Source organism: Leucoraja erinacea, chromosome 18 (genome assembly GCF_028641065.1).
Source record: "Leucoraja erinacea ecotype New England chromosome 18, Leri_hhj_1, whole genome shotgun sequence".
Taxonomy (NCBI): domain Eukaryota; kingdom Metazoa; phylum Chordata; class Chondrichthyes; order Rajiformes; family Rajidae; genus Leucoraja; species Leucoraja erinaceus.
This window is the reverse complement of record NC_073394.1, coordinates 26,069,024-26,091,069: the sequence shown is the minus strand read 5'-3', so window position 1 is coordinate 26,091,069 and position 22,046 is coordinate 26,069,024. Positions and strand designations below refer to the sequence as shown.

At 42.3% G+C, this 22,046-nt stretch overlaps 1 protein-coding gene across 1 annotated transcript in view; it reads right to left on the bottom strand.

Annotated features, from left to right (window-relative positions):
• LOC129706007 (protein phosphatase 1 regulatory subunit 12A-like) overlaps positions 1 to 22,046 on the bottom strand; it is a 129,707-nt gene that overhangs the window by 15,377 nt on the left and 92,284 nt on the right. Inside the window, exons 13-23 of the mRNA XM_055649978.1 lie at positions 17,899 to 18,033; positions 17,093 to 17,205; positions 15,831 to 16,134; positions 14,657 to 14,747; positions 13,722 to 13,928; positions 12,306 to 12,444; positions 10,747 to 10,874; positions 6,797 to 6,856; positions 6,034 to 6,050; positions 2,472 to 2,604; positions 1,346 to 1,450 (exon numbers count right to left, since the gene is read on the bottom strand). Coding sequence (XP_055505953.1) covers positions 1,346 to 1,450; positions 2,472 to 2,604; positions 6,034 to 6,050; positions 6,797 to 6,856; positions 10,747 to 10,874; positions 12,306 to 12,444; positions 13,722 to 13,928; positions 14,657 to 14,747; positions 15,831 to 16,134; positions 17,093 to 17,205; positions 17,899 to 18,033 — 1,432 coding nt within the window. The remainder of the gene's footprint in view (positions 1 to 1,345; positions 1,451 to 2,471; positions 2,605 to 6,033; positions 6,051 to 6,796; positions 6,857 to 10,746; positions 10,875 to 12,305; positions 12,445 to 13,721; positions 13,929 to 14,656; positions 14,748 to 15,830; positions 16,135 to 17,092; positions 17,206 to 17,898; positions 18,034 to 22,046) is intronic.

Below are 22,046 nucleotides of genomic sequence, written 5' to 3'. Positions count from 1 at the left end.
CCAAAATTATAAAATCTCACCATCTCCTCTTGATGTGTTCAATGGCATTACATTGCTTAACTCTCCACCGTCAGCATCCTACAGGTCACCTTTGATAAGAAACTTAACTGAACCAGCCACATCAGTATTATAGCTTATCAACTTGTACTCCACCCACTGTACCCTGTTCCAACTCTACCACCTCCCCATAGCTTGTTGCTTGTGGTAAGTGGAGTGGGTAATGCAGTGAGATGGAAAGTAGATTGACCTCTTCTCTGTGACCTTGTCAATTGTTCTCAGGAAGCCCTACAGAAACATACTGAGGAAAAGCACAGAATCTGTGAGATGTTACCGGGAGACCACTTCAATAGCCACCAATGTCGTATAGAGGTGTAGTTAGTTGCCTGTTGGCACCATAGTCCAATTAAGAACCAACTTCATGGAAGAGTGAGAAAAGAGTAGAAGAACAGGTACTGGCCTGCAGATTCACCACCTGCATGACTCTCTCCAGTGGGGACCACGGAGTGGCAGTCCTGGGTGAGTCCTTCAAGGCAAGTCAACGACTTCAGATTTGGTGAGCCCCCTCCAGTTTTCATGTTTCCCTTTCTACAGTTACTGGTAACTTCATTTGCCTGCATCATGAAGACATTGAATAAAGAGCTAACCATTTTCCTAAGGTTTGGCAATGTTGCTGGCCATTGTGCTTTCTTGATCAAGTGGAAGAACAAGCAGCTGGATAGTAAGATATCATGGCCCCACCTTCAATTCGTGAGGGTTGCAAAGATGGTGAAATGCCATGCATGATGTTAGGTTGCTTGTGCAGCATTATAGAGTGATGTTTTAGAATAAGAAAACACCTTGTGTGATTAACCGAAGTTTATCTCTGTGTTACAGACATGACATTGCAGTACATCGATGTTGAACATCTTCCTCATCTGGGAGGGTGGCTATTTTATTGAAGAAACTCCATCCATTTAATCATATCTTCCCAGACAGCTCTGGTTGCAGTTTACTGCGGATGGCACATCCCCCTCATCTTAGAGTGATGCACCTTCTTGCCACCACTTCCCATATCACTGCACCCTGGGCTCTCTCAGAAAAGGAAGCTGTTTTGAAATAACTGAGTGAATAAGCACTGCAGGTAATAGATTCCCATCAAAGGGTAAAGATCAGATATGACACCCAGTGAAATAGTGTTGATAGATTAATGATAATCCCCAAAAATAATACAAAAAAATTAATTGCTGATTGTGGAACCCTAAGCTCTGGTGTTTATCTTTAAATTTGTCCCCACAGTGTATTAATCCCATTACTTATACCTACACTCAAGAATGCATTACACGAGAACTGTTCAAAAACTGTTTACCTGTGTTGCCTTCTCCAACTCCAATTTAGTGTGTGAAATCTTCATCTGCATCTCTTGCAGTTGGTCCTGCAGCTGGACATTCTCTTTCTGAAGTTCTTCATACAACTAAAGAGCAAGATAAAATTAACCTCAAAGTAACATATTTACATCAAGAACCCCATAGATAGACAGACCAGATCCAATGTACAACAAAGTGCTGGAGTAACTAAACAGGTCCAGGCAGCATCCCGCCCCAGAATTAAATGAGGCTTTTAGTGATTCAAGTAATTAGAGGAATGAGTAAATTATTGAATTTGGATAGACAATATTAAATGGGGAATTAGATGATGTGAATAGAGGGAAGGAAGGTATGAGTAAATGTGAGAACTAGGGAAAGTATCAATTGATTGAAATATTCAAAGGCTTGCATTTTGGGGAAATTAGGAGGTGGTACATTTAAATGGTAACATTAAGAGAGGGTAAACAGGAGAGTTAGTAGAATGCTGGGTTGGAGCAATTGAAAGGAGCTGTAGAGGTGGAATGTTGGTAAGGATTCCACTTTGCTGATTAAGTGTTAAGGGCATGTCCCACGAGCATGCCACTGCATGCGGCAAGCGCGACCTAACATGATCACTTGAGCCGTATGGCCTTGCGGGGCCGGTCCCACTTCGATCGCCGGAGCCGTATGGAGTTGTGCGGGGCTCCGAAAAACTGACAGTGTTCAAAAATTCCGCGCTGCAACAGCCTGCCGGCCCGCAGCCGCCTTGACACCATACGCACCGCCTCGACGGGCATACACCACGTCTTGAAGCTGTACGGCAGGCGCGAACTTCCCACGGACCTCGCTCGAACTTCGCGTCACTCACTCGATCTCCGCGCGGCCCCCGCTTCAGGTTTGGTCGCGCTCGCCGCATGCATTCTCATGCTCGAGGGGACCGGCCCTGTACGGGGATGACTCGACCCCCGCGCAGCCCCCGTGTTGGTCGCGCTTGCCGCATGCTCGTGGGACAGGCCCTTTAGTCATTATTGGTATACGAGAATCTCAGTTGAAAAAAAACAATCAGGGGACATCAGCGATGGGAAGCCATGAGACGACAATGCAATTTAAACACTACCTCCCGAACGAGAACCGCAATTTAAAATGTACCTTTTTATAGCCTTGTCTGTCACTGTCACTATCGAGCCGACTAGCCCGTACAGAATGCAGGCTTGTGTCCAAATAGCTCGTTCCTCTGTTTGATTGGTTCCCTTGACTTCTTGCTGAGATATCTTCCCTGTAACTAAAGTCAACACATTGGCAAAAACAACTACTCACAATTCACTAAATACACTTAGTGTTCAAAATGAGAGCACATGGTATTAGGAGTAGGGTATTGACATGGATAGATAACTGGTTAGCAGACAATAAGCAAAGAGTAAGAATTAATGGGTCCTTTTTAGAATGGCAGGCAGTGACTAGTAGGGTGCCGCAAAGCTCAGTTCTGGGACTCCAGTTATTTACAATATTAACGATTTAAGACAAAGGAATTAAATGTAACAACCAAGTTTGCGGATGACACAAAGCTGGGTGGCAGTGTGAGCTGCGAGGAGGATGCTATGAGGCTGCAGGGTGACTTGGATAGGTTGGGTGAGTGGGCAGATGCAGTATAATGTGGATAAATGTGAGGTTATCCATTTTGGTGTCAAGAACAAGGCGGCAGATTATTATCTGAATGGTGTCAGATTAGGAAAAGGGAAGGTGCAACGAGACCAATGAGTCAGCATGGGTTTACAAAGGATTAGATCATGCTTGACTAATCTTCTGGAATTTTTTGAAGATGTAACTCGGTAAATGGACAAGGGAGAGCCAATGGATGTAGTGTACCTGGACTTTCAGAAAACATTTGATAAGGTCCCACATAGAAGATTAGTGGGGAAAAATTAGGGCACATGGTAGAGTGCTGACATGGATAGAAAATTGTTTGGCAGACAGGAAACAAAGAGTAGAGATTAATGGGTCCCTTTCAGAATGGCAGGCAGTGACTAGTGGGGTACCGCAAGGCTCGGTGCTGGGACCGCAGCTATTTACAATATACTTCAATGATTTGGATGAAGAGATTCAAAGTAACATTAGCAAATTTGCAGCACAAAGCTGGGTGGCAGTGTGAACTGTGAGGAGGATGCTATGAGAATGCAGGGTACTTGGACAGGTTGGGGCTGTGGGCAGATGCATGACAGATGAGAGTTTAATGCGGAAAAATGTGAGGTTATCCACTTTGGTAGCAAAAAACAGGAAGGCAGATTACTATCTAAATGGTGTCAAGTTGGGAAAAGGGGAAGTACAACGGGATTTTGGGGTCCTTGTACATCAGTCTATGAAAGTAAGCATGCAGGTACAGCAGGCAGTGAAGAAAGCGAATGGCATGTTGACCTTCGAATATAAGAGCAAAGAGTCCTACTGCAGTTGTACAGAGCCCTAGTGAGACCACACCTGGAGTATTGTGTGCAGTTTTGGTCCCCTAATTTGAGGAAGGACATTCTAGCTATTGAGGGAGTGCAGAGTTGGTTTACAAGGTTAATTCCCGGGATGGCGGGACTGTCATATGCTGAGAGAATGGAGCAGCTGGGCTTGTACTCTCTGGAGTTATTGTCTCAAATGGCCTGCTCCTGCACCTATTGTCTATTGACCTAGGTGTACTTGTACATCAGTCACTGAAAGTAAGCATGCAGGTGCGGCAGACAGTGAAGAAAGCTAATGGCGTGTTGGCCTTCATAGCGAGAGAATTTGAGTATAGGAGCAAGAAGGTCCTACTGCAGTCGTACAGGGCACTGGTGAGACCACACCTGGAATATTGTGTGCAGTTTTGGTCTCCTAATTTGAGGAAGGACATTCTTGCTATTGAGGAAGTGCAGCGTAGTTCACCAGGTTAATTCCCAGGATGGCAAGACTGACAATGATGAAAGAATGGATCAACTGGGCTTATATTCACTGCAATTTAGAAGGATGAGAGGGAATGTTATAGAAACATATAACATCCTTTATGTATTGGACAGGCTAGATGCAGGAAAAATTTTTCCCATGTTGGGGGAGTCCAGAACCAGGGGTCACAGTTTAAGAATAACGGGTAGACGATTTAGGACTGAGATGAGGAAAAACTTTTTCAGCCAGAGAGTTGTGAATCTGTGGAATTCTCTGCCACAGAAGGCAGTGGAGGCAAATTCACTGAATTTATTCAAGAGAGTTAAATATAGCTCTTGGGGCTAATGGAATCAAGGGATATGGGGAGAAAGCAGGAACAGGGTACTGATTCTGGATGATCAGCCATGATCATATTGGATGGTGATGCCGAACCGAATGGCCTACTCCTGCACCCATTTTCTATGTTTAAATAATATAAAAACAAATGCCTCAAGTTGCATCTTTGCAGTCCAATCAAACACATTTATGGTTGAGCCTGATACGGTATTAGATAAAGTCATAGAGTAATGCAGTGTGGAAACAGGCCCTTCGGCCCACACTGACTAACATGTCCCATCGATACTTGCCCCACTTGCTTGTATTTGGCCCATATCCCTCTATACCTGTCCTATCCATGTACCTGTCTAAAAGATCAAATGTTTGATCAAAGCTGTGGGCTTCAAGGAAAGTCCTAAAAAGAGAAAGATCCCAAGAGATTTGGGTGGGGGGGGGAATTCCAAACACAGGATCTCACTGCTTGAGGCCTGGTTATCAATGATGACATGATTAAAATGGGGTGGAGGGGAGACTATTCAAACTGGCAGGAAGAGAACAGATATCCCAAAATATTGTTGGCTGGAAACACTTAGGAGGGATCCAGAAACACAGACAAATATTTTAACATTGAGATATTGTTTAAATAGCAAATATGGATCAACAAGCACAGGGTAAACACGGCTTGGGATAGAGGCAGCAAAGTTTTGAATGATCTGAGAATCCACAAGCAATGAAGGACAGAGGGAAGTAGTCCAGGAACGGGAGAGGTAGCAATGGTGCAGATATTTAGTCAGAGTTCATCATGATATCAAATGTAACCCCACTCTTGAGAACTGTGTGCTTAATTTCAGATCATATTCACAAATAGGATGGCATCAGTGAGTAGGTATTAAAGTTAATGATGAGGACTTTTTTTAATGGACTTGACTGCTCGTTCCACTCACCATTTCAATCCAATTAATTGGTTTAAAGATTCTGCAGCTTTATTATAAAGATCAATGTCACCTAGGATATTGGTAGAAAATCTCCCAACTATGTGTAGCCAGCAGATAAACACTCAACATCTAAGAAATTATGTGAACCCATTCATTCACAGACCAGTTATACAATTTCACCCGAGCATTATTCCTAATAAACTAAACTCAATCACCATCACAAGTTTGTAAAATGCCCACCATAATAGTCTACAGATTTCAGAAAGAAGTGGTCAAATACACAGTTCGACATGAGGCATTCAAACTGAAAATAATTTACTGAAACAATAATGATGATCAAGTCGAGAGCCCACCCCATGTTTAATCCAGCTACTGTGATAAGTTAGTGGATCTCACCCAGGGCACCAGTGGGGAATCAGCAGTTAGCCTCAGGCCACCTGAAGTTAGGAAGGGTAAATCAGCTGGTGACCCCTGCGAGAGAGAGTATCTAGTATTGTTCAATGAGGACCGAATCAATCATGGCTACCACGGGGTGGAAAATGGAAGACAAGACTCCTTACCTTGACAGATTATCGGTCTGCAAAAAAAAAGTTTTAAAAAAATCAACCAAGTCATCATATACAGACAGGCCTTTACATTCTCCATCTATTACCACCCTGTCCTCCCTTGAAGCATCATTCCTTTCCAGGCAAATATACCTTCCCCGTGATCTCCCCTGTGCATCTTAAATCATAATATCCCTTTACTTTTCCAAATTCTGATATAAAATCATTAAGCTGATATGTTAATTGTTTCGCTACCTGTGGATGCTGCCAGATTTACTCAATACTGCTGGCACCTTTTCCTTTTACTTAATGAGCTATGTTAGACCAGGGTTACAGAGTGGGGGGATTCATAGAAACATAGAACATAGGTGCAGGAGTAGGCACTTCGAGCCAGCATCACCATTCAATATGATCATGGCTGATCATCCAAAATCAGTACCCATATCCCTTGATTCCGTTGGTCCTCTTGAGTATAGCCAGTGAATTGGCTTCCACTGCCTTCTGTGGCAGAGAATTCCACAGCTTCACAACTCTCTGGGTGAAAATGTTTTTCCTCATCTCAGTCCTAAATGACATACCCCTTAAACAGTAACCCCTGGTTCTCGACTACCCCAACATCGGGACCATTTTTCCTGCATCTACCCTGTCCAATCCTCTAAGGATTTTATATGTTTCTATAAGGTGCCCTCTCATCCTTCTAAATTCCAGCAAATACAAGCCCAGTCGACCCATTCTTTCATCATACATCAGTCCCACCATCCCATTCACAAATGCATACCTGTCTCTTCTGTGATCCCAGCACATCCTCACCATCTGACTCATCTTGGTCATTCTCATCCTGGAAAAAGAAAAATTGTTTAAACACAGGAACATTTGAGAACAAGGCCACAATCCATTGCCAGAACTGACTTACCCATACGATGCGATACAATAGAACTTTATTTATCCCAGGAGGGGAATTGATCCGCCATGGACTGCATCAGAGATTTAGAAACGTGGTCTGCAAGTGCAGCCTTGTTATTACCCCTTCCAATTAGCTCATTTATCCAGGCAATGCTTATTTCCTTTAGTTTACAAATGTAGTGGGAGCTGATTTTTCAGCTGTAAGAGAAAGCTCCCCACTGCTGAGACACAGTTGACAGTCTTTGAATAGAAGTGACTGGAGAATATGGTTGGTAAACACCAGTAAGAAAGATAAAGTACAACTGTCGGAACTGCATTCCCACGTATAATAATAGTGAATCTAAGGTGCCATTGGCCCAACATTTATTAATGCGTAGAAACAAAGAACTGAAGATGCTGGTTTATACCATAGTTAAACACAAAGTGCTGGACAACTCTGCGGGAAGGACAGCATCAATGAAGAAAAAGGATGGATGATGTTTCGAGAAGGGTCCTGACCCGAAACGTCGCCCATCCTTTTTCTCCAGAGATGATGCCTGACCCACTGAGTTACTCCAACACTTTGTGTCTATCTTATGTATTAATGCTTCACAGGAGTTTCCTTATTCCCCACTAGTTCATCTAATCCTGTCAACATTCTTTTATAAAAATACACAAAATACAGGAGTAACTCAGCGGGTCAGGCAGTATTTCTGCAGAACAATGTAAGCATATCCTGAAGAACTTGTGTCAGCATTCTCTTATGTTCCCTACTATTTCAGGTGCGAAGGTTCTTTCAGATTACATTGTTTTCCTCAAGTATTTACAATGGTGCATTTCACATTTTTTCTTCCTGTTTTGCTTGGTTTCCAACTCAATTTATTTGAGACTCGAGACAAAGAGTGGCAATAAAGGGGGCTTTTTCTGGTTGGCTGGCAGTGACTAGTGGAGTTCCGCAAGGGTCGGTGCTGGGGCCGCTAGTCTTCACATATATTAATGATTTGGATGAAGGGATTGAAGGCTTTGTGATAGATGGAACATAGTGTAGCAAAGTGTGGAGTCTTGCATTTTGGTGGTAGGAATAAAGGCAGAGACTATTTTCTAAATGGGGAGATAATCCAGAAATTGGAGGTGCAAAGGGACTTGGGAGTGCTGGTGCAGGATTTCCAAAATCTGCAAGTTGAATCGGTAGTAACGAAAGCAAACACAATGCTGCCATTTATTTCAAAAGGGCTTATGTACAAAAACAGGGATATAATGTTGAGGCTCTATAAGGCGCTGTAAGGCGCCATTTAGAATATTGAGAGCAATTTTGGGCACTATATATGAAGAAGGATATGCTGGCTCTGGAGAGGGTCCAGAGGAGGTTTATAAGACTGAGTAGGTTAACCTATGATGAGCGTGTGTTGACACTGGGCCTGTATTCGCAGGAATTCAAAAAAATGAGGGGGGGGGAAACCTGATTGAAATATACAGAATAGTGAAAGGCTTGGATAGAGTGGATATTTCCATTAGTGGGAGAGTCTAGAACTAGAGGTCATAACCTCAGAATTAAAGGATGTTCTTTTAGGAAAGAGATGAGGATAAATTTCTTAGTTAGAGGGTGGTGATTCTGTGGAATTATTTGCCACTGGAGGCTGTGGAGGCCGTCAGTGGATATTTTTAAGGGAGAGATAGATAGATTCTTGATTAGTACAGGTGTCAGAGGTTATGGGGAGAAGGCAGGAGAATGGGGTTTAGGATGGAGAGATAGATCAGCCATGATTGAATGGCGGAGTAGACTTGATGGGCCGAATGACCTATTTCTACTCCTATACCTTATGACTTTTGAGTATTTTTTTTGCATGCTCCCTATGAAACATCATGCGTTACATCATAGATATGTTTTGTCCACATGAACATACAGGCTTTATTTAATATCTCAACTGGAAAATAATGCCATTTCCCCTACTGCAGCAGTCTTTCACGTGCATTAAAAATTATGTGCTAATTATAATTTAGAGTGGGCTTTTAAGACTCAGAGCTACCAGAAAATTGACCCCAGTGATATTTGTAATTGGTGAACATAATTTTGAAATTGAAATATGCTGCTTTTACCCTTTAAATTTGTCAGATTTTTTTATTTTTAGACACCGAAAATCGATATTCACAAACAAAATTAAATGTATGATTCAATGCCTTAATTTTAATTTAAGTTGTCAAGCTCTCCTATCTGTCTCGATTGGCACTTTACTAGCCACACCTTGCCTTTAATGTATCCACTAACTGTGTTGAGACTTCCAAGTCCCTCTACTATTTTGAACAACGAGATATTTGCAGCCTAGCTAATACCACAGATCAAAGTCAAGTGGGATAATCCCTGCAAGCCGTGGCCAGACCCAGCAGCAAGCCTTGCCCGCACAGAGAGGAAGGAGTTGGACAGGGGAGCCAGTAAGTAGATCAGCTGCGGGAGGGAGTGCACTGCCTCAACGGGGAAGTGGGCCACTGGAAGCCCTGCAAGAGCCCGAGGCTCGGCTGGGCAGCACGCTGCTCCAAGTGGCCAAGCGCGTGGACCAAACGCGGCCTACAGTGGTGGAGGCCCGGCAAAGTGTGCAATGCCACTTGGACAACAGGCCTTCGTGGTCTGGTCAAGAACCCTGCATTTACAACAACTGGGACTTGAAAATGGTGCCAAATCTGGCACCTCTGTATACTACTCCTGTCCACTTGTACTGTATCTGAGGTGCTTATCTAAGATGTATCCAAGTGCTTATGAAAAGTGATCCTTGTACTGAATAGTTTACAAATATGAATTTCACTGTACCTTGCTACATGTGATAAAGCACCAATGAACCATTGGAAAACACATTTGGGACTACTTAACACACGTGATCGGTTTGTCAACCTAAGTGTCATCTAGAAATGTCGATGCACCAAAAGGTATTTGCCATTGTCTATGCAACAATCGCCAGAGTATTCTGTATATTCACTTTTTATATTCACTCTCAGTTCAAACATGCTGTGTATTCATTTTATTTTCCTTGTCGCTGAGTGTTCTTCAGAATTAAGCAGCAAAAGTACCAAACTGTTGCCCTTGCCTGCCCCCCCCCCCACCCCAGCCCAATTTGGCTGGCCATTTCTCCCTGATGCTAATTCAGCTTCTATATTCTCAGATTACAGCCGGCTCCTCGGATAAAATAATTAAGAGTCATTGAGCTGTGCAGCACAGAAACAAGCCTTTTGGCTGACTTTGTCCATGCTGACCAAGTTGCTTAGATTTGGCTCATTGCCTTCTAAACCCTTCCTATCCATATCTGTCCAAATATATCATTTAAAACCCAATTGTATCTACTTCTGTAGCGTCCTCTGGCAGTTCTTTTCAGATACGGACTACCCGCCGTGTGAAAAAATTGCCCCTGAGGTCCCTTTGAAACCTCTCACATTAAGCCAATGTGACCTCTAGCTTTTGGATCCTCTACCCTTTAAAAAAGACTGTGAGCGTACACTTTCTCCATATCCTTCATGATTGTGTACACCTCCACAAGATTGCCCCTCAGCCTCCTACATTCCAAAGAAAAAAATCCTTGACTATCCAGCTCTCCCAATAACTAAAGCCCGAAGCCCAAGTAACATCCTGCTGAATCTGTTTTGCACGCTATCCAGCTTAATGACCAGAACTGCACAGTACTCCATGTATATCTTAACCAATCTATGGAGATCTTCACCACGTTAATGATAAAATAAAAGTGATTACAGCGTAAATGGCTGTGATAATTTGTTCGTTGGCCGTGGCTCTGCTGGAGAAACCCTGTCTTTGAACAGGGTAATTGACAGTCTAAAATTCACTTGAGTACCCAGAGTACTTACATCTTGTGATAGGGAATGCACTCCTGTTGATCTTCGCTTCCCCCTCGGCCGTCTCCGGTCTCTTGTACCAGACCTTCTGAAAGAAGAATCATCTGATTCCTTCTCCTCTTCTTTAGCTTTCTCCAATTCTGTAAGACAGATCTAAACTGTGATTAGTTGTTCAGAAATGGTTAGCGTTCAACATCCACCCACTCTCAGCACCCAACTACAAGCTTCCCTCGAAGATATCCCATGTCAACCATAAACAACAAGCACAATGCAATAGATCTTGGGCTCAGAGGTAAATAGCACCTTGCATGTTAACAAGGAAGACCCAGAGTAATGCAATATCTAGTGACATTCCGAACCATCCAGTGAAAATTGGCACCCAGTTACAGCACCCCTCTCCCCCCATGACAGCCTTCCCCTATTCTCTGTCCCACACGCACATTCATTGCAATGTTATGGGGACCACTCGGACAACCTCAATGACAATGGTCTTCACCTAAAGATAAAGACACATGCTCAGGTACAGAAAACTACTTAGGTCATCCTTCATGTTTGAGTAGGAACAAGCTTTCCATGATGGGGACCAAACAATTTGTGCTGGAGTCAGTGGATGCTCCTTAGAATGGTGCAGGAGTAGGCCAACAAGCTGCACCGCCATTTCCATGATCATCCAACTCAGTATCCCGGATGCCTTCTCTCCAAACAGATGACATCTAACTCCCTCTGAAACAATTTGCAACACCACTCTCTGCGTGGAAAAAGTTCTTCTCATCTCGGTTTTAAAGGATTTCCCCCCTTATCCTTAACTGTGACCCCTTGTCAATTAAGAGTCAAGGGCAATTATTGCTTCTGTAAACAATATGAAAACAATTGCTTCTGTAAACACGATTCTGTAAATATCTTTATCTGCTCTAAAATCAGTACAGGTTGTATTCTGAGTCATTCCAGTCAGAATAAATCAACCAGGGATTGGTAAATATTTATTAACACCACAACCGTAACATTTTAATCACGGAACATTGCCTCTTTACAGCTATTTCTATACAATAATATCCAGCATGGATGATTCAGAGGTGGAACAATGCTACACAAACTCCAGGCAGATAATTTAATTGGCCAAAAGGTGACCTAGTGCTATGGATTTAAAACATATTCAAGCACAAGAATATTAAGGCTAAGGATCTTCAATTTTCGGTGCACAAAATTCCTCCAGCACCAGGGGAATTCCACAGGAGATTGAGCACTCAGATTTGGATACACCTCTCCTCCATTCCTTGCTGAATCTCACTCAAAATATATCAGATGATAGCGATCCAAGTACATCTATATTAAGGCTATATTGTTCCGGTTATGAGCCAAGGTTTACAGGACCTTCCCATATTGATGACTGTAACTATACAGAGGCTGTTTTTTACTCATTTACAAAGCAAGTTCTGCCCAGCATTGATTTCCCTTTATAGCAAATGCTTTGAAATGAGAGAGATCCTTCATACAATAAAGTTCAATACAACGGGTTTAGAAGTAGCAGCAAGTAGACAATGAGCATACTCTTGGAAGAAGTTTGTCAATACCTTTGTTGTCGAGTGGCTGCACGGCATTGTGGCAAGTGTAGCTGGGGACAGTAGAACGATTGGAATCTGAGGAATACGAGGTTAGACCCAACAGATCCGCTTTCTGTAGGTTGGCTAATCGTGAACGCCAGTTCTTCTCCTGCATTAGACAGCACAATAGGGGGTGACTAAATAATGGCACTTTGAGGCACAGCATGCACATTTAAATAGACACCAAAAACACAGAATCACAAGCATGGCTCATGGACAAGAACACAAGGGGAGGAAAGTGCATTATGCAGAGTGCATGTGTGGTGAGAGATGTCAAGTGTGGTAAAATATGTGCACGAGAGTCGATGATCAAGGTTCAGAAAATGTAAAGCAGAGAAAAATTAAGTCACAAGAGACTGTAGATGCTGCAATCTTAAGCAAAACTCAGTGTTGGAGGAACTTGGCAGGTCAGGCAGCATCTACGGAGGGAATGGACAGATGACATTTTGGATCAGTACCCTTCAGACTGGAAAAAAAGTACCCCATTTATCGTAGTGAAGAAAGAGTTCTTATTATTTCACTATGAAATCTATTCACTAATTTAAATATGTTCTGAAAACAATGAAGAGGAGACCAACTAACACCTATGATCAAGCACAGTGCGGCAGCTCTGCATCTGAACTCTATCCACCTTTGAACTGTGTTGGGGTTTTGAGAGATAGAATCACCATCAACATTGGATTTTTATTATTTTTGTGAGGGCAGCAATGTTTCTCATCATGCATTTGGAATGGCCAAGCTCCCATTTTAAGATTTCTCTCACAACAACTGCATTTCCCTTAATTTTCCGTCTGCTATTTTTCCAAAAGATTCAATAAGGGACAACGTCTTGGGAACCGTGCAAGCGAAGAAGGGATAAAGTTCCGAAGGACATAATCTGAAAGTTGTCAAAGATCCACAGAGATTACATCAACAGGAAGCAAAGAACTGTCAACAACATTTTAAAATGACCTGTTATTCAGCTTAAGTTATATAAGTTATTCAGCTTAAGTTATACCTGAAGCTTTATAAGAGTTGCTTCAATAACTTCAATATAAATAAAAGGACTACCAACAATGCATCAATTGGAATCAGGGGGGTGTATGCTAATGTTAGGTCTGCAAACGTGCACAGACATTGGGGTATTCTGCAGAAGTGTTAAAGAGTTAAAAGGAATGAGCAGATCAACATCATTCACAGGTTTGAAAAGAATGAATAAAAGGAAGGCTGAATTTAACCTGGATCCGAGGTAATACAGCATGTACAGGTACAATGCTGGTCACAGTTGGTATGTGTTAGGGCCAGAGTTTGGGGGTGTTGCTCTGTCATTAGGATCCATGCTGGGGAGATAAAACTAAGAATCAAAGTATTACATGTACCAATACTGTCTACAGACAATCATCTCACCTCATCCTGACTGCTCCTGCTATATCTGTATTTTGAGGCAATGTCTTTAGTTTCTTCTTTCTCTTCCTTTTCTTTTTCTTTTTCTTTCTCTTTTTCTTTTTCTTTTTCTTTCTCTTTCTCTTTCTCTTTCTCCTGTTCTGCAGCTTTCTTCTCGCGTTGCACTCCAATTGTTTTCTCAGCCTCTTGGAGGTCCGTAAGTGTTACACCCTACATTAAAAACATGACGATTAGGAGGAACAATGTCCTAAACCAGTCAGGAGCGGTTTGTGTAAGAAGCGGAAATGGGGATGGAGGGCAAGGAAGAACATTGATATCCCAATAATAATTGGAAAAAATGCCATATGTCTTTTTAAAGATGTCCATTCACATGATCATTCCATAATACAATTAAACTCCAATAATCCACTGTCCGATTATTCAGAAATCCATTCAAAGTCACTGGAACCCCAGTTCCCGTATATTCTCGAAACTTACGCGGTTCACTCAGATTCACGATAATACAGTGTAACTTGCAGCAAAAAGGAATTAAAATTTAGTTATATCCTGTCACCTGGAAAATTTACCCATCTGGCACCACCACAGTTCTGGAATGTGCTGGATTATCAGAGTTTTCTTGTACTGAGGATGTGCCCTCCAAAGATTCAAACGTTTAAAGCATTATGATGAGTGAAATGGCGGTGAAGGGTGGCTACACCCAATATATTTGGAGCATATAAACCTCCATTAAACATACACCATGGACAAACCTCAACTGCATACAGACACCATATCCAATATTAGTTTATGTTTATTGGAGAAAAATCATTACCACCTTACTATCGAGCAACCAATTCAAAATTCCTGATATGCCAGTTTTCAACAGTGAACATGCAAATAGGTGATATTGGAGTGCATTATTTTGCAGAGGATGTACTGCAGTGAACTCTTAATCTCACCTGTGTGGACCTGCGAGACTGGCGGGCGTGTCGTGAACGCGCCTTCCGTTGTGCTTCAGCTTCCTCATCACGAACTGGAGTGAGGTAGGATCTGAGAAGGAAATAAGGCAGAGAATAATCTCTTTTAATGGCACCATTTGTAAGAGCTGATCTACATTACACCCAAAGACACTTCATCTTATGTTGGATGTTACCGATGTTGGGGGTCCAGAACCAGGGGTCACAGTTTAAGAATAAGTGGTGGGCCATATAGGACTGAGATGATGAAAAACGTTTTCACCCATGAATCTGTGGAATTCTCTGCCACAGAAGGCAGTGGAGACCAATTCACTGGATGTATTCAAGAGAGTTTGATATAGCTCTTAGAGCTGAAGGAATCAAGGGGTATGAGGAGAAAGCAGGAATGGGTTACTGATATTGGATGATCAGCCATGATCATATTGAATGGTGGTGCTGGCTCGAAAGGCCGAATGGCCTACTCCTGCACCGATTTTCTATGTTTCTATGGAAGGAAGCCACAGCTATGAAGTCTGTGAGTAACCTCTGCGAGTCAATTCTGCTGTTCAAGCAGACATATGCCGCAAACGTTTACAGTCCCAACCCAAATTCAAGTTACCAGCTCAAAACAATGTAAGACTTATTGGACTAAAAATTAAGTTGTAACTTTTTTTATCTTCACGAATTGGTCAGTAAACTGCATATCCTTTTATAAATTACAAGTGGTTTTCAATGTGGCATAAACCTGTCATGATCTGTGAAGGATAAATTATCACCTGTCTGATTAGAATTCAATATTGATAATATATTTGCTTACACCATGCAATGATATTATAGCCATTTCCATAGATAACCAATATCCTGCTGTATACTTTGACAGCCTTCCTCAACTCCAGCAATCGGTGTTGGCTGCAAACTTACTAACCAATATATTTACAGTTGTGTCCAAGAATATATATCACATGCAAGAATAACAGACTCTTAACACTGAAAAAGGGTCCCACCCCAAAACATCACCTATCCATTTCTCCAATGATGCTGCCTGACCTGTTGAGTTACTCCAGCACTGCATTTTTTAATTTAAGAGTAATACAATATACAACACATCTAAATGTTGTGCATGTGGTTCATTCTGAAGTTGATTGCATCATTTGAGCATTTCATTTGTATCTGGTACCTGCGTCTTTCACGATTCACAGTGCCATAACCAGTGCCTTGCGTACTCTCTTTCTCTGCTCCATTTCCCGCTTGGTTTCGAGCCTGGGAACTGAAGGATATGAAGGAACAAAGTAAATCTGGGAGTTGTTCCCTTATACAGTACAGGATAGCAGAAGTCAGTCTGAAGAAAGCCCCAACCCGACATGTCGTCTGTCCATACCTTATATTGCCCTCCTCTGAGGTCTCAAAGGCTATCATGGAACTAATGGAAAAGAGAAAGGATGTTTGGCCAATTCTAATTCTGCAGTGCCTCGTTGTAAATTCTATTTCCGTGGTTCACAATGATCCATTTGTTTGGTTAGTTTAGTTTTTTGGTTTTAGTTTTTTTTTTGGGGGGGGGGGGGGGGGTTGAAAACGGGGTTTGCAGTCTTCCCTGCGGGGGAATACGACCTTTTTGTCGTATTCCCCTTCTCTGCCACCGTCTGCGCTGAGGCCTAAATGGAGCTGACGACCTCGAGGCTCCGGAGGCAGAGCCCGCCATGACTCGCTCCGAGCTCGCCCCCGTGAGGGTGGTCCGGCTCAGGGCTGGAAGAGGCTGGGACGCTCCCATGAGGACGGCCAGCCCGAGGGTGGAACGAGGCTCCCGTCGGAGCGGCCGAGCCCGGGAAGGTGCGGCGCTGGCAGCCCGAGTTAATTTCAAGTCGGGGCGGCCCCCCAAGTCGGGGGCAGCCCGGTCCGGGGGGAGAAGCGACGCCCAAGTCGGGGCGGCCCGGTCCGGGGGAGGTTCGGAGCCCAAGTCGGGGTGGCCCAGCCCGAGGCTGAAGACGGCACAGTACTCACGTGAGGGTGGCTGGGACAGTGTTCTGGCGGCGGTGGCCTGAGTCCGGGGTTCGGCCGCGGGCCAGCATTTTAAAAATCAGATGCAAGGACATGGTGGAGAAGAGGCTGCTCCCTTGAGTGACAAAATTATGAGCTCAAGATGGCGTAGATGGGACTGTTCTTACCGACTTGTGTTTTACCTCCATCACAGTGAGGAGATGCTGGGTGGAGTCACTGTGGTGGAACTGTCCCCTGCTGTCAAAAGGCTATCTATCCCCGACTAAAACTCTTGGAGTTGTTCTATGTTTGAGTAGGAGGAAAGAACCTGTGCTTCATCAGACATCGAAAGAAGTTGGTAACAATGCTAACCCTGAAGATGACAGAAAAACTGGCAAGACCCGGTGGAGCAGAGGCTGTCTCCCTTGCATGACAAATGCTCACTGCATGGCGTAGATGGATTACCGAGAAGAAAACTACTGGGAGGATTGGAGGAGGAGCCTGTGCTAGACATCGTTGTAACAGGTCCTGGGACAGAGCTACTGGCAAGACCCTCCTGTCTTCTTGCATAAGATGCACTGCAAGGAAAGTATGAGGAGAAAAGAGATTTATTGGGAACAACCGACTTGGGAACAGGTCAGATGAAACAAAGAACTATCCTTGAAACCCAATAGGAAAATCATCTCTGGGACCTAATCTCAAAACCCACGAGGAATTTGTTAACAAACATATCGGATGCCTGATCCAATTCAAATTCTCAAGCACAATACTCCCCAGAATTCTCCTAAATATGTTAACACACTGATTACAACCTCCTCCAAATGCCTTCATCCAAGTTCCTCTCTCTCTTCAACTGGAAGCAAAAATAACTTCCTTCTAAGTTTTATTTAATCTGGGTCAAGGTTAAAAAGTTATATTCTACAATTTGCTTATTGTCAGAGAACAGCATGATGCCATCACTCCAGAGTGATCCAATCAATGGCACATTATGAATGACAGCATCACCAGTGCTCTGACTCAAGACATGTGTCCAATACTGTGCAGGTGGATAACTGCTACACCTTAGTTTGCACTGTTTAAGATCAGGACCATGGATTTATACAGGATAACAAATAATGTGATTTCTTACTCATCCAGTTACTGCCCGATTATGTTATTACCCCATCGTCACCTGGAAGAATTGCACCAGGAATCAAAGTACCCAATGCTGCTTACACATAGCAGAGTAACTTACAGTACAAAATGTTGAGAGAAGCCAATATGATCAGTACCTTATAAAATTGGCGATGCTGGCAGAAGCAGTGTCAGAGTTAATAACCTTATGGCTGGAGGGTGACATTGGTCTGGAACGAAGTCTGAAGTCTTGTGCACTATAACTGCGGCCTATCATTTTCAGGTGTAAGTGACTAGTGAAGCAGCAGAACAATGTGCAAACATGCAGGAAGAGAACAGCATAGTAAATACGTGAACTTATAGGCTGTGTATATATAAAGATAGAAGGACAAGAATAAAGCAGCGGTCTGTTACGCAATATTCAGACGGGCACACAGTATATTCACTTAAGGATATACAAAATGCCATGTTGAAGCAAATGAAATTTCAGTACAATATATTAAAGTGCATGTTACATATAGAAACATGGGAAAACACACAAAAGTGCAAGTAATATAACTAAGGCAGCTTGTGTAGAGGCTAATAAGTGACAATTAATACAGTGTGCAAAGATGATTACTGGGTTAGGCTATTATATTAATCTGCTGATTAAATCTAAATACGTTAATATAATTGCAGAGCAGATTCAGATCCAAGAGCAACACGTATCCAGTAGAGGCACTAAATCCACCAGAATGACAGACGTATATGTTACAGTACAGTAACATAACTGAAAAAATTATACATAAAGCCACCAGAAAACAAATTTGATGGATTTCACCTAAGTATACCACGTTAATAAATACCTATATTAATATTATTTTATCCATTAACATAAGTTAAAAAAATAATTTAAATCAATCCGTGGTGGAGGCTGATTTTGAAAAGGAACAGAACTAGTGTCGCAATGGTACCGTTGCTGCCTTACAGCGCCAGAAACCCGGGTTCGATCTTGATTAAGGGTGTTTGTACATTCTTCCTGTGAATGCATATTTTCTTTGGGTGCTCTGGTTTTCTCCCACACTCCAAAGATGCACAGGTTTATAGGTTAATTGACTTCGGTAAGTTGTAAAAATTGTCCCTAGCATGTCTAGATTAATGGACAGGGTGATCGCTGGTTGGCGCCCGACTCAGTAGGCCAATGGGCCTGGTCCCTCACTGTATCTCTAAAGTCTAAAGAGATAGTCATTAATGTAGAACACTTGCAGAGACAGGGAGACACTGATTATGAACAGTAATCTTTAATAATATATTAATATTGTTGTACAAGTGTAAATCATTTAATGCTAGTATCCAAATAAAATCATAAAATGTTCTTCTTGAACCAGCCAACATTCCTCCCTCAAGCAACATCAGTTTTGTCTGGATGCTCACTGCATGTAACCATTTTTTGTTCTGCTTTGGAAAGTTCTGAAGATATTATGGAAGATTTTTAATTTTCCCAACAAAACAGCCAACTGAGGAACAGCTTGGACTCTGCAAATGCAGAAACAAAGACATATCTTTTCCCAAAACTCAAAGAATGCCAAGTATTAGCCTTTGATATATTTCTAGAAACCCCCCTCCCACAAAAATAAAGTAACGGGGCTCTCGGTATGAGCTTCTTTTGAAGTTAAGTGATTCTTTTGTGCAAATAGTGTCATTATCAGTGTTCACTTCACATAGGGAGAAGAGATGGAGAATGAGAAAAGGAAAGCGAGACGATCAGACGAGGATTGGGACCATTGGAGAGAAAGAGAGAGGGATGAAAATTAGGAATAATGGATGAAGGAAAGAAAAAAAAGGGCAGACAATAAAGTGAGAATATTTGAAGGCAATAAAATGATTTTCTGCAAACAAAAAGCATTTAGTTTGACTTCTATTTAAAAACTACTGAGCCATGGGGAGAAAACAAAATTCAAATGAACTTTGAAAACATTTGGCCATTGTAAATCCTATGACTCCATTTTAACAAGAACTTTAATAAGCGCCATTAGTTGCATTCTTGGCAGAAATTATCAACTGAGTTATAAATTTTTCAAAACTTTTGAGTATGAATACTAAAGCATGGCTGAAGTGATACCATCTCATTTATATTCAACATCAAGAGCTGTTCAAGTGCACAAATTTTAAATGCTATATGAAAGTAATTCAGCTTTTTGCCTTTGACGGAACATCTTATGAATAACATTACTTGCGAATTGCTAGATGAAGCATCACATATCTTGTCAAAACTCTTGCAATGTCTCATTAACTCTGTTTTCTTTCCTCAGATGCTGCCTGACCTGTGGAGCCTTTATAGATTTTTTTTGTTTTTATTTTAGATGTGCCACATCTCGCATTCTTTTTAAATTTCATGCGTTGGTATTGGATCACAGGCAAAGATAACCAATGTCATCTTCAAACCAGCAGAATGTTGTGAAAGGTCAAACATTAACATTCAATAAAGGTTCCGATAATATTATTGATGGCATTCATAGAGCTATTTGGAACACTATTTGATTCACCAATGACATTTCTAGTGCTGTAGTTGTAGAGCATAGAAACAGGCTCTTTGTTCATTATGTCTACGCCAACTATGATGCCTTTGAATAATAATCCAATTTTCCTTCATTTAGCTCCATATCCCTGCGAAGATGCCTCTTAAATGGTGTTACTATTCCTGCTTCAACCACCACCTCTGGCAGCTCAATCCTGATACTGACTACTGGTATGAAAAATGTACCCATCTATTCACCCTTTTCCCTCTCAATTTAAACCTGTGCCCCTTAGTTTTAGGCACCCCGACTACAAGAAACAGATCTTGCAATCTACACTCTCAAAATAGGTCTCTCTTAGGCGTTTCAAATTGGCCTATGCACTGAAGAGGCTGAATAATCTCTGTACCACTGCCAGCATATAATATCTTTCAAATCAAAGGAAAATAAATCCTTTGAAAAGAGAAAGAACTGCACATACTGGCAATCTGAAACAACAACAGAGAGAAATAAAAATAAACATGGGCTACATCATGCATGAAAACCAATTAAATTAGCCCAAGCATTCATCTGAATGTTTTCTATTTGTTTTAGAAAAAGGTGACACCTCGAGATTCTTTTTAATTTCACTCTCCGTCCATCATCAGGCTTAATATTTTTGGCATTATTCATTACATTGGTTGCTTCAAATTGACTTTAATTTCCCTGGCTACTTCTTCAGAGGGCCCCATTCAACCGCGCATTGTAACCTGGTGTTTGCACTAATCGATGACTTTGTCCTCTTGTGCCCATCCAGTGGCCTTGATCACCGTGATCCCCAGCATTACAAAACCCATCATCAGGCAAAGGCCAGACCAAAGGTCGTCAGATGGCCTGCCTCTAACTCCACTTGCTGTGCTCAAGTATTGTACAGTCCCTGTTCCATCAGGTTGATTCCTGACCAGCTGACTTTGAGGTGACTCAGCGATGCCCAGAGGGCCCATTTGAACTTTGCCCCTACAGGAAGATGCTCAGCTGCTCAAATACGTGCTCTGCCAACACTTTCATTGTATGCCGCTCACATTTGCCACTACTCTCTAATGATCTCAGCGGTGTTGCCAGCTCCGGATTCAAACATTCTTCTGCCACAGTAGAACTGTACACCCATTTCCTATCTCCTCGGCCACAGTTTCTGTTGGAGCTAAACCAGTGAGAATGTCTTGACACTGCGGAGTAGGGTTCAAGAATGTGGCAGGTACAGCAACGATGAGTGCCACAACAATTCCATGTCGGTCTCCTCCTCTTCTTATCTTTGTGGAACCATTCCCTAAACCACCATTTGCAACACGTTGAGCCCAACACATCTAATCGGAGTCTGGCCATTCTAATGGCTAGTTTAGTTTGAACTTGGACATTCAACCTAATTGGTTGAAGCTGTTTTGGATGGCGAGAATGGAGGCAAGAGGAAGGAGATGAATGAATTCAACAAATGTATCTAAAAATCTATGTTGGAAAAGGTACACTGTTAAAAATAGTATATTCTTCAACTCGGAGGCCTAGAACAACATGGTTCCACCCATTTCTGCACCTATTTCACATGCTTGTAAAATAAGGCTACAGTGGAATGGAATGGTCGTCCATCTGGGACCTTAGCATTGACCACCCCATTTAAAAAACATGATCCTACCCATGTGTTAGCAATGTGCAATACTTGTGCTCTGTCTCTTGATGTCACTGCAGACCATTCTGCACTCCTCTATAGATCAACCCTACATTAAGGCAGTGACACCATACAGACGAGTTATGGAAATACATAGATCCAGGAATACAAT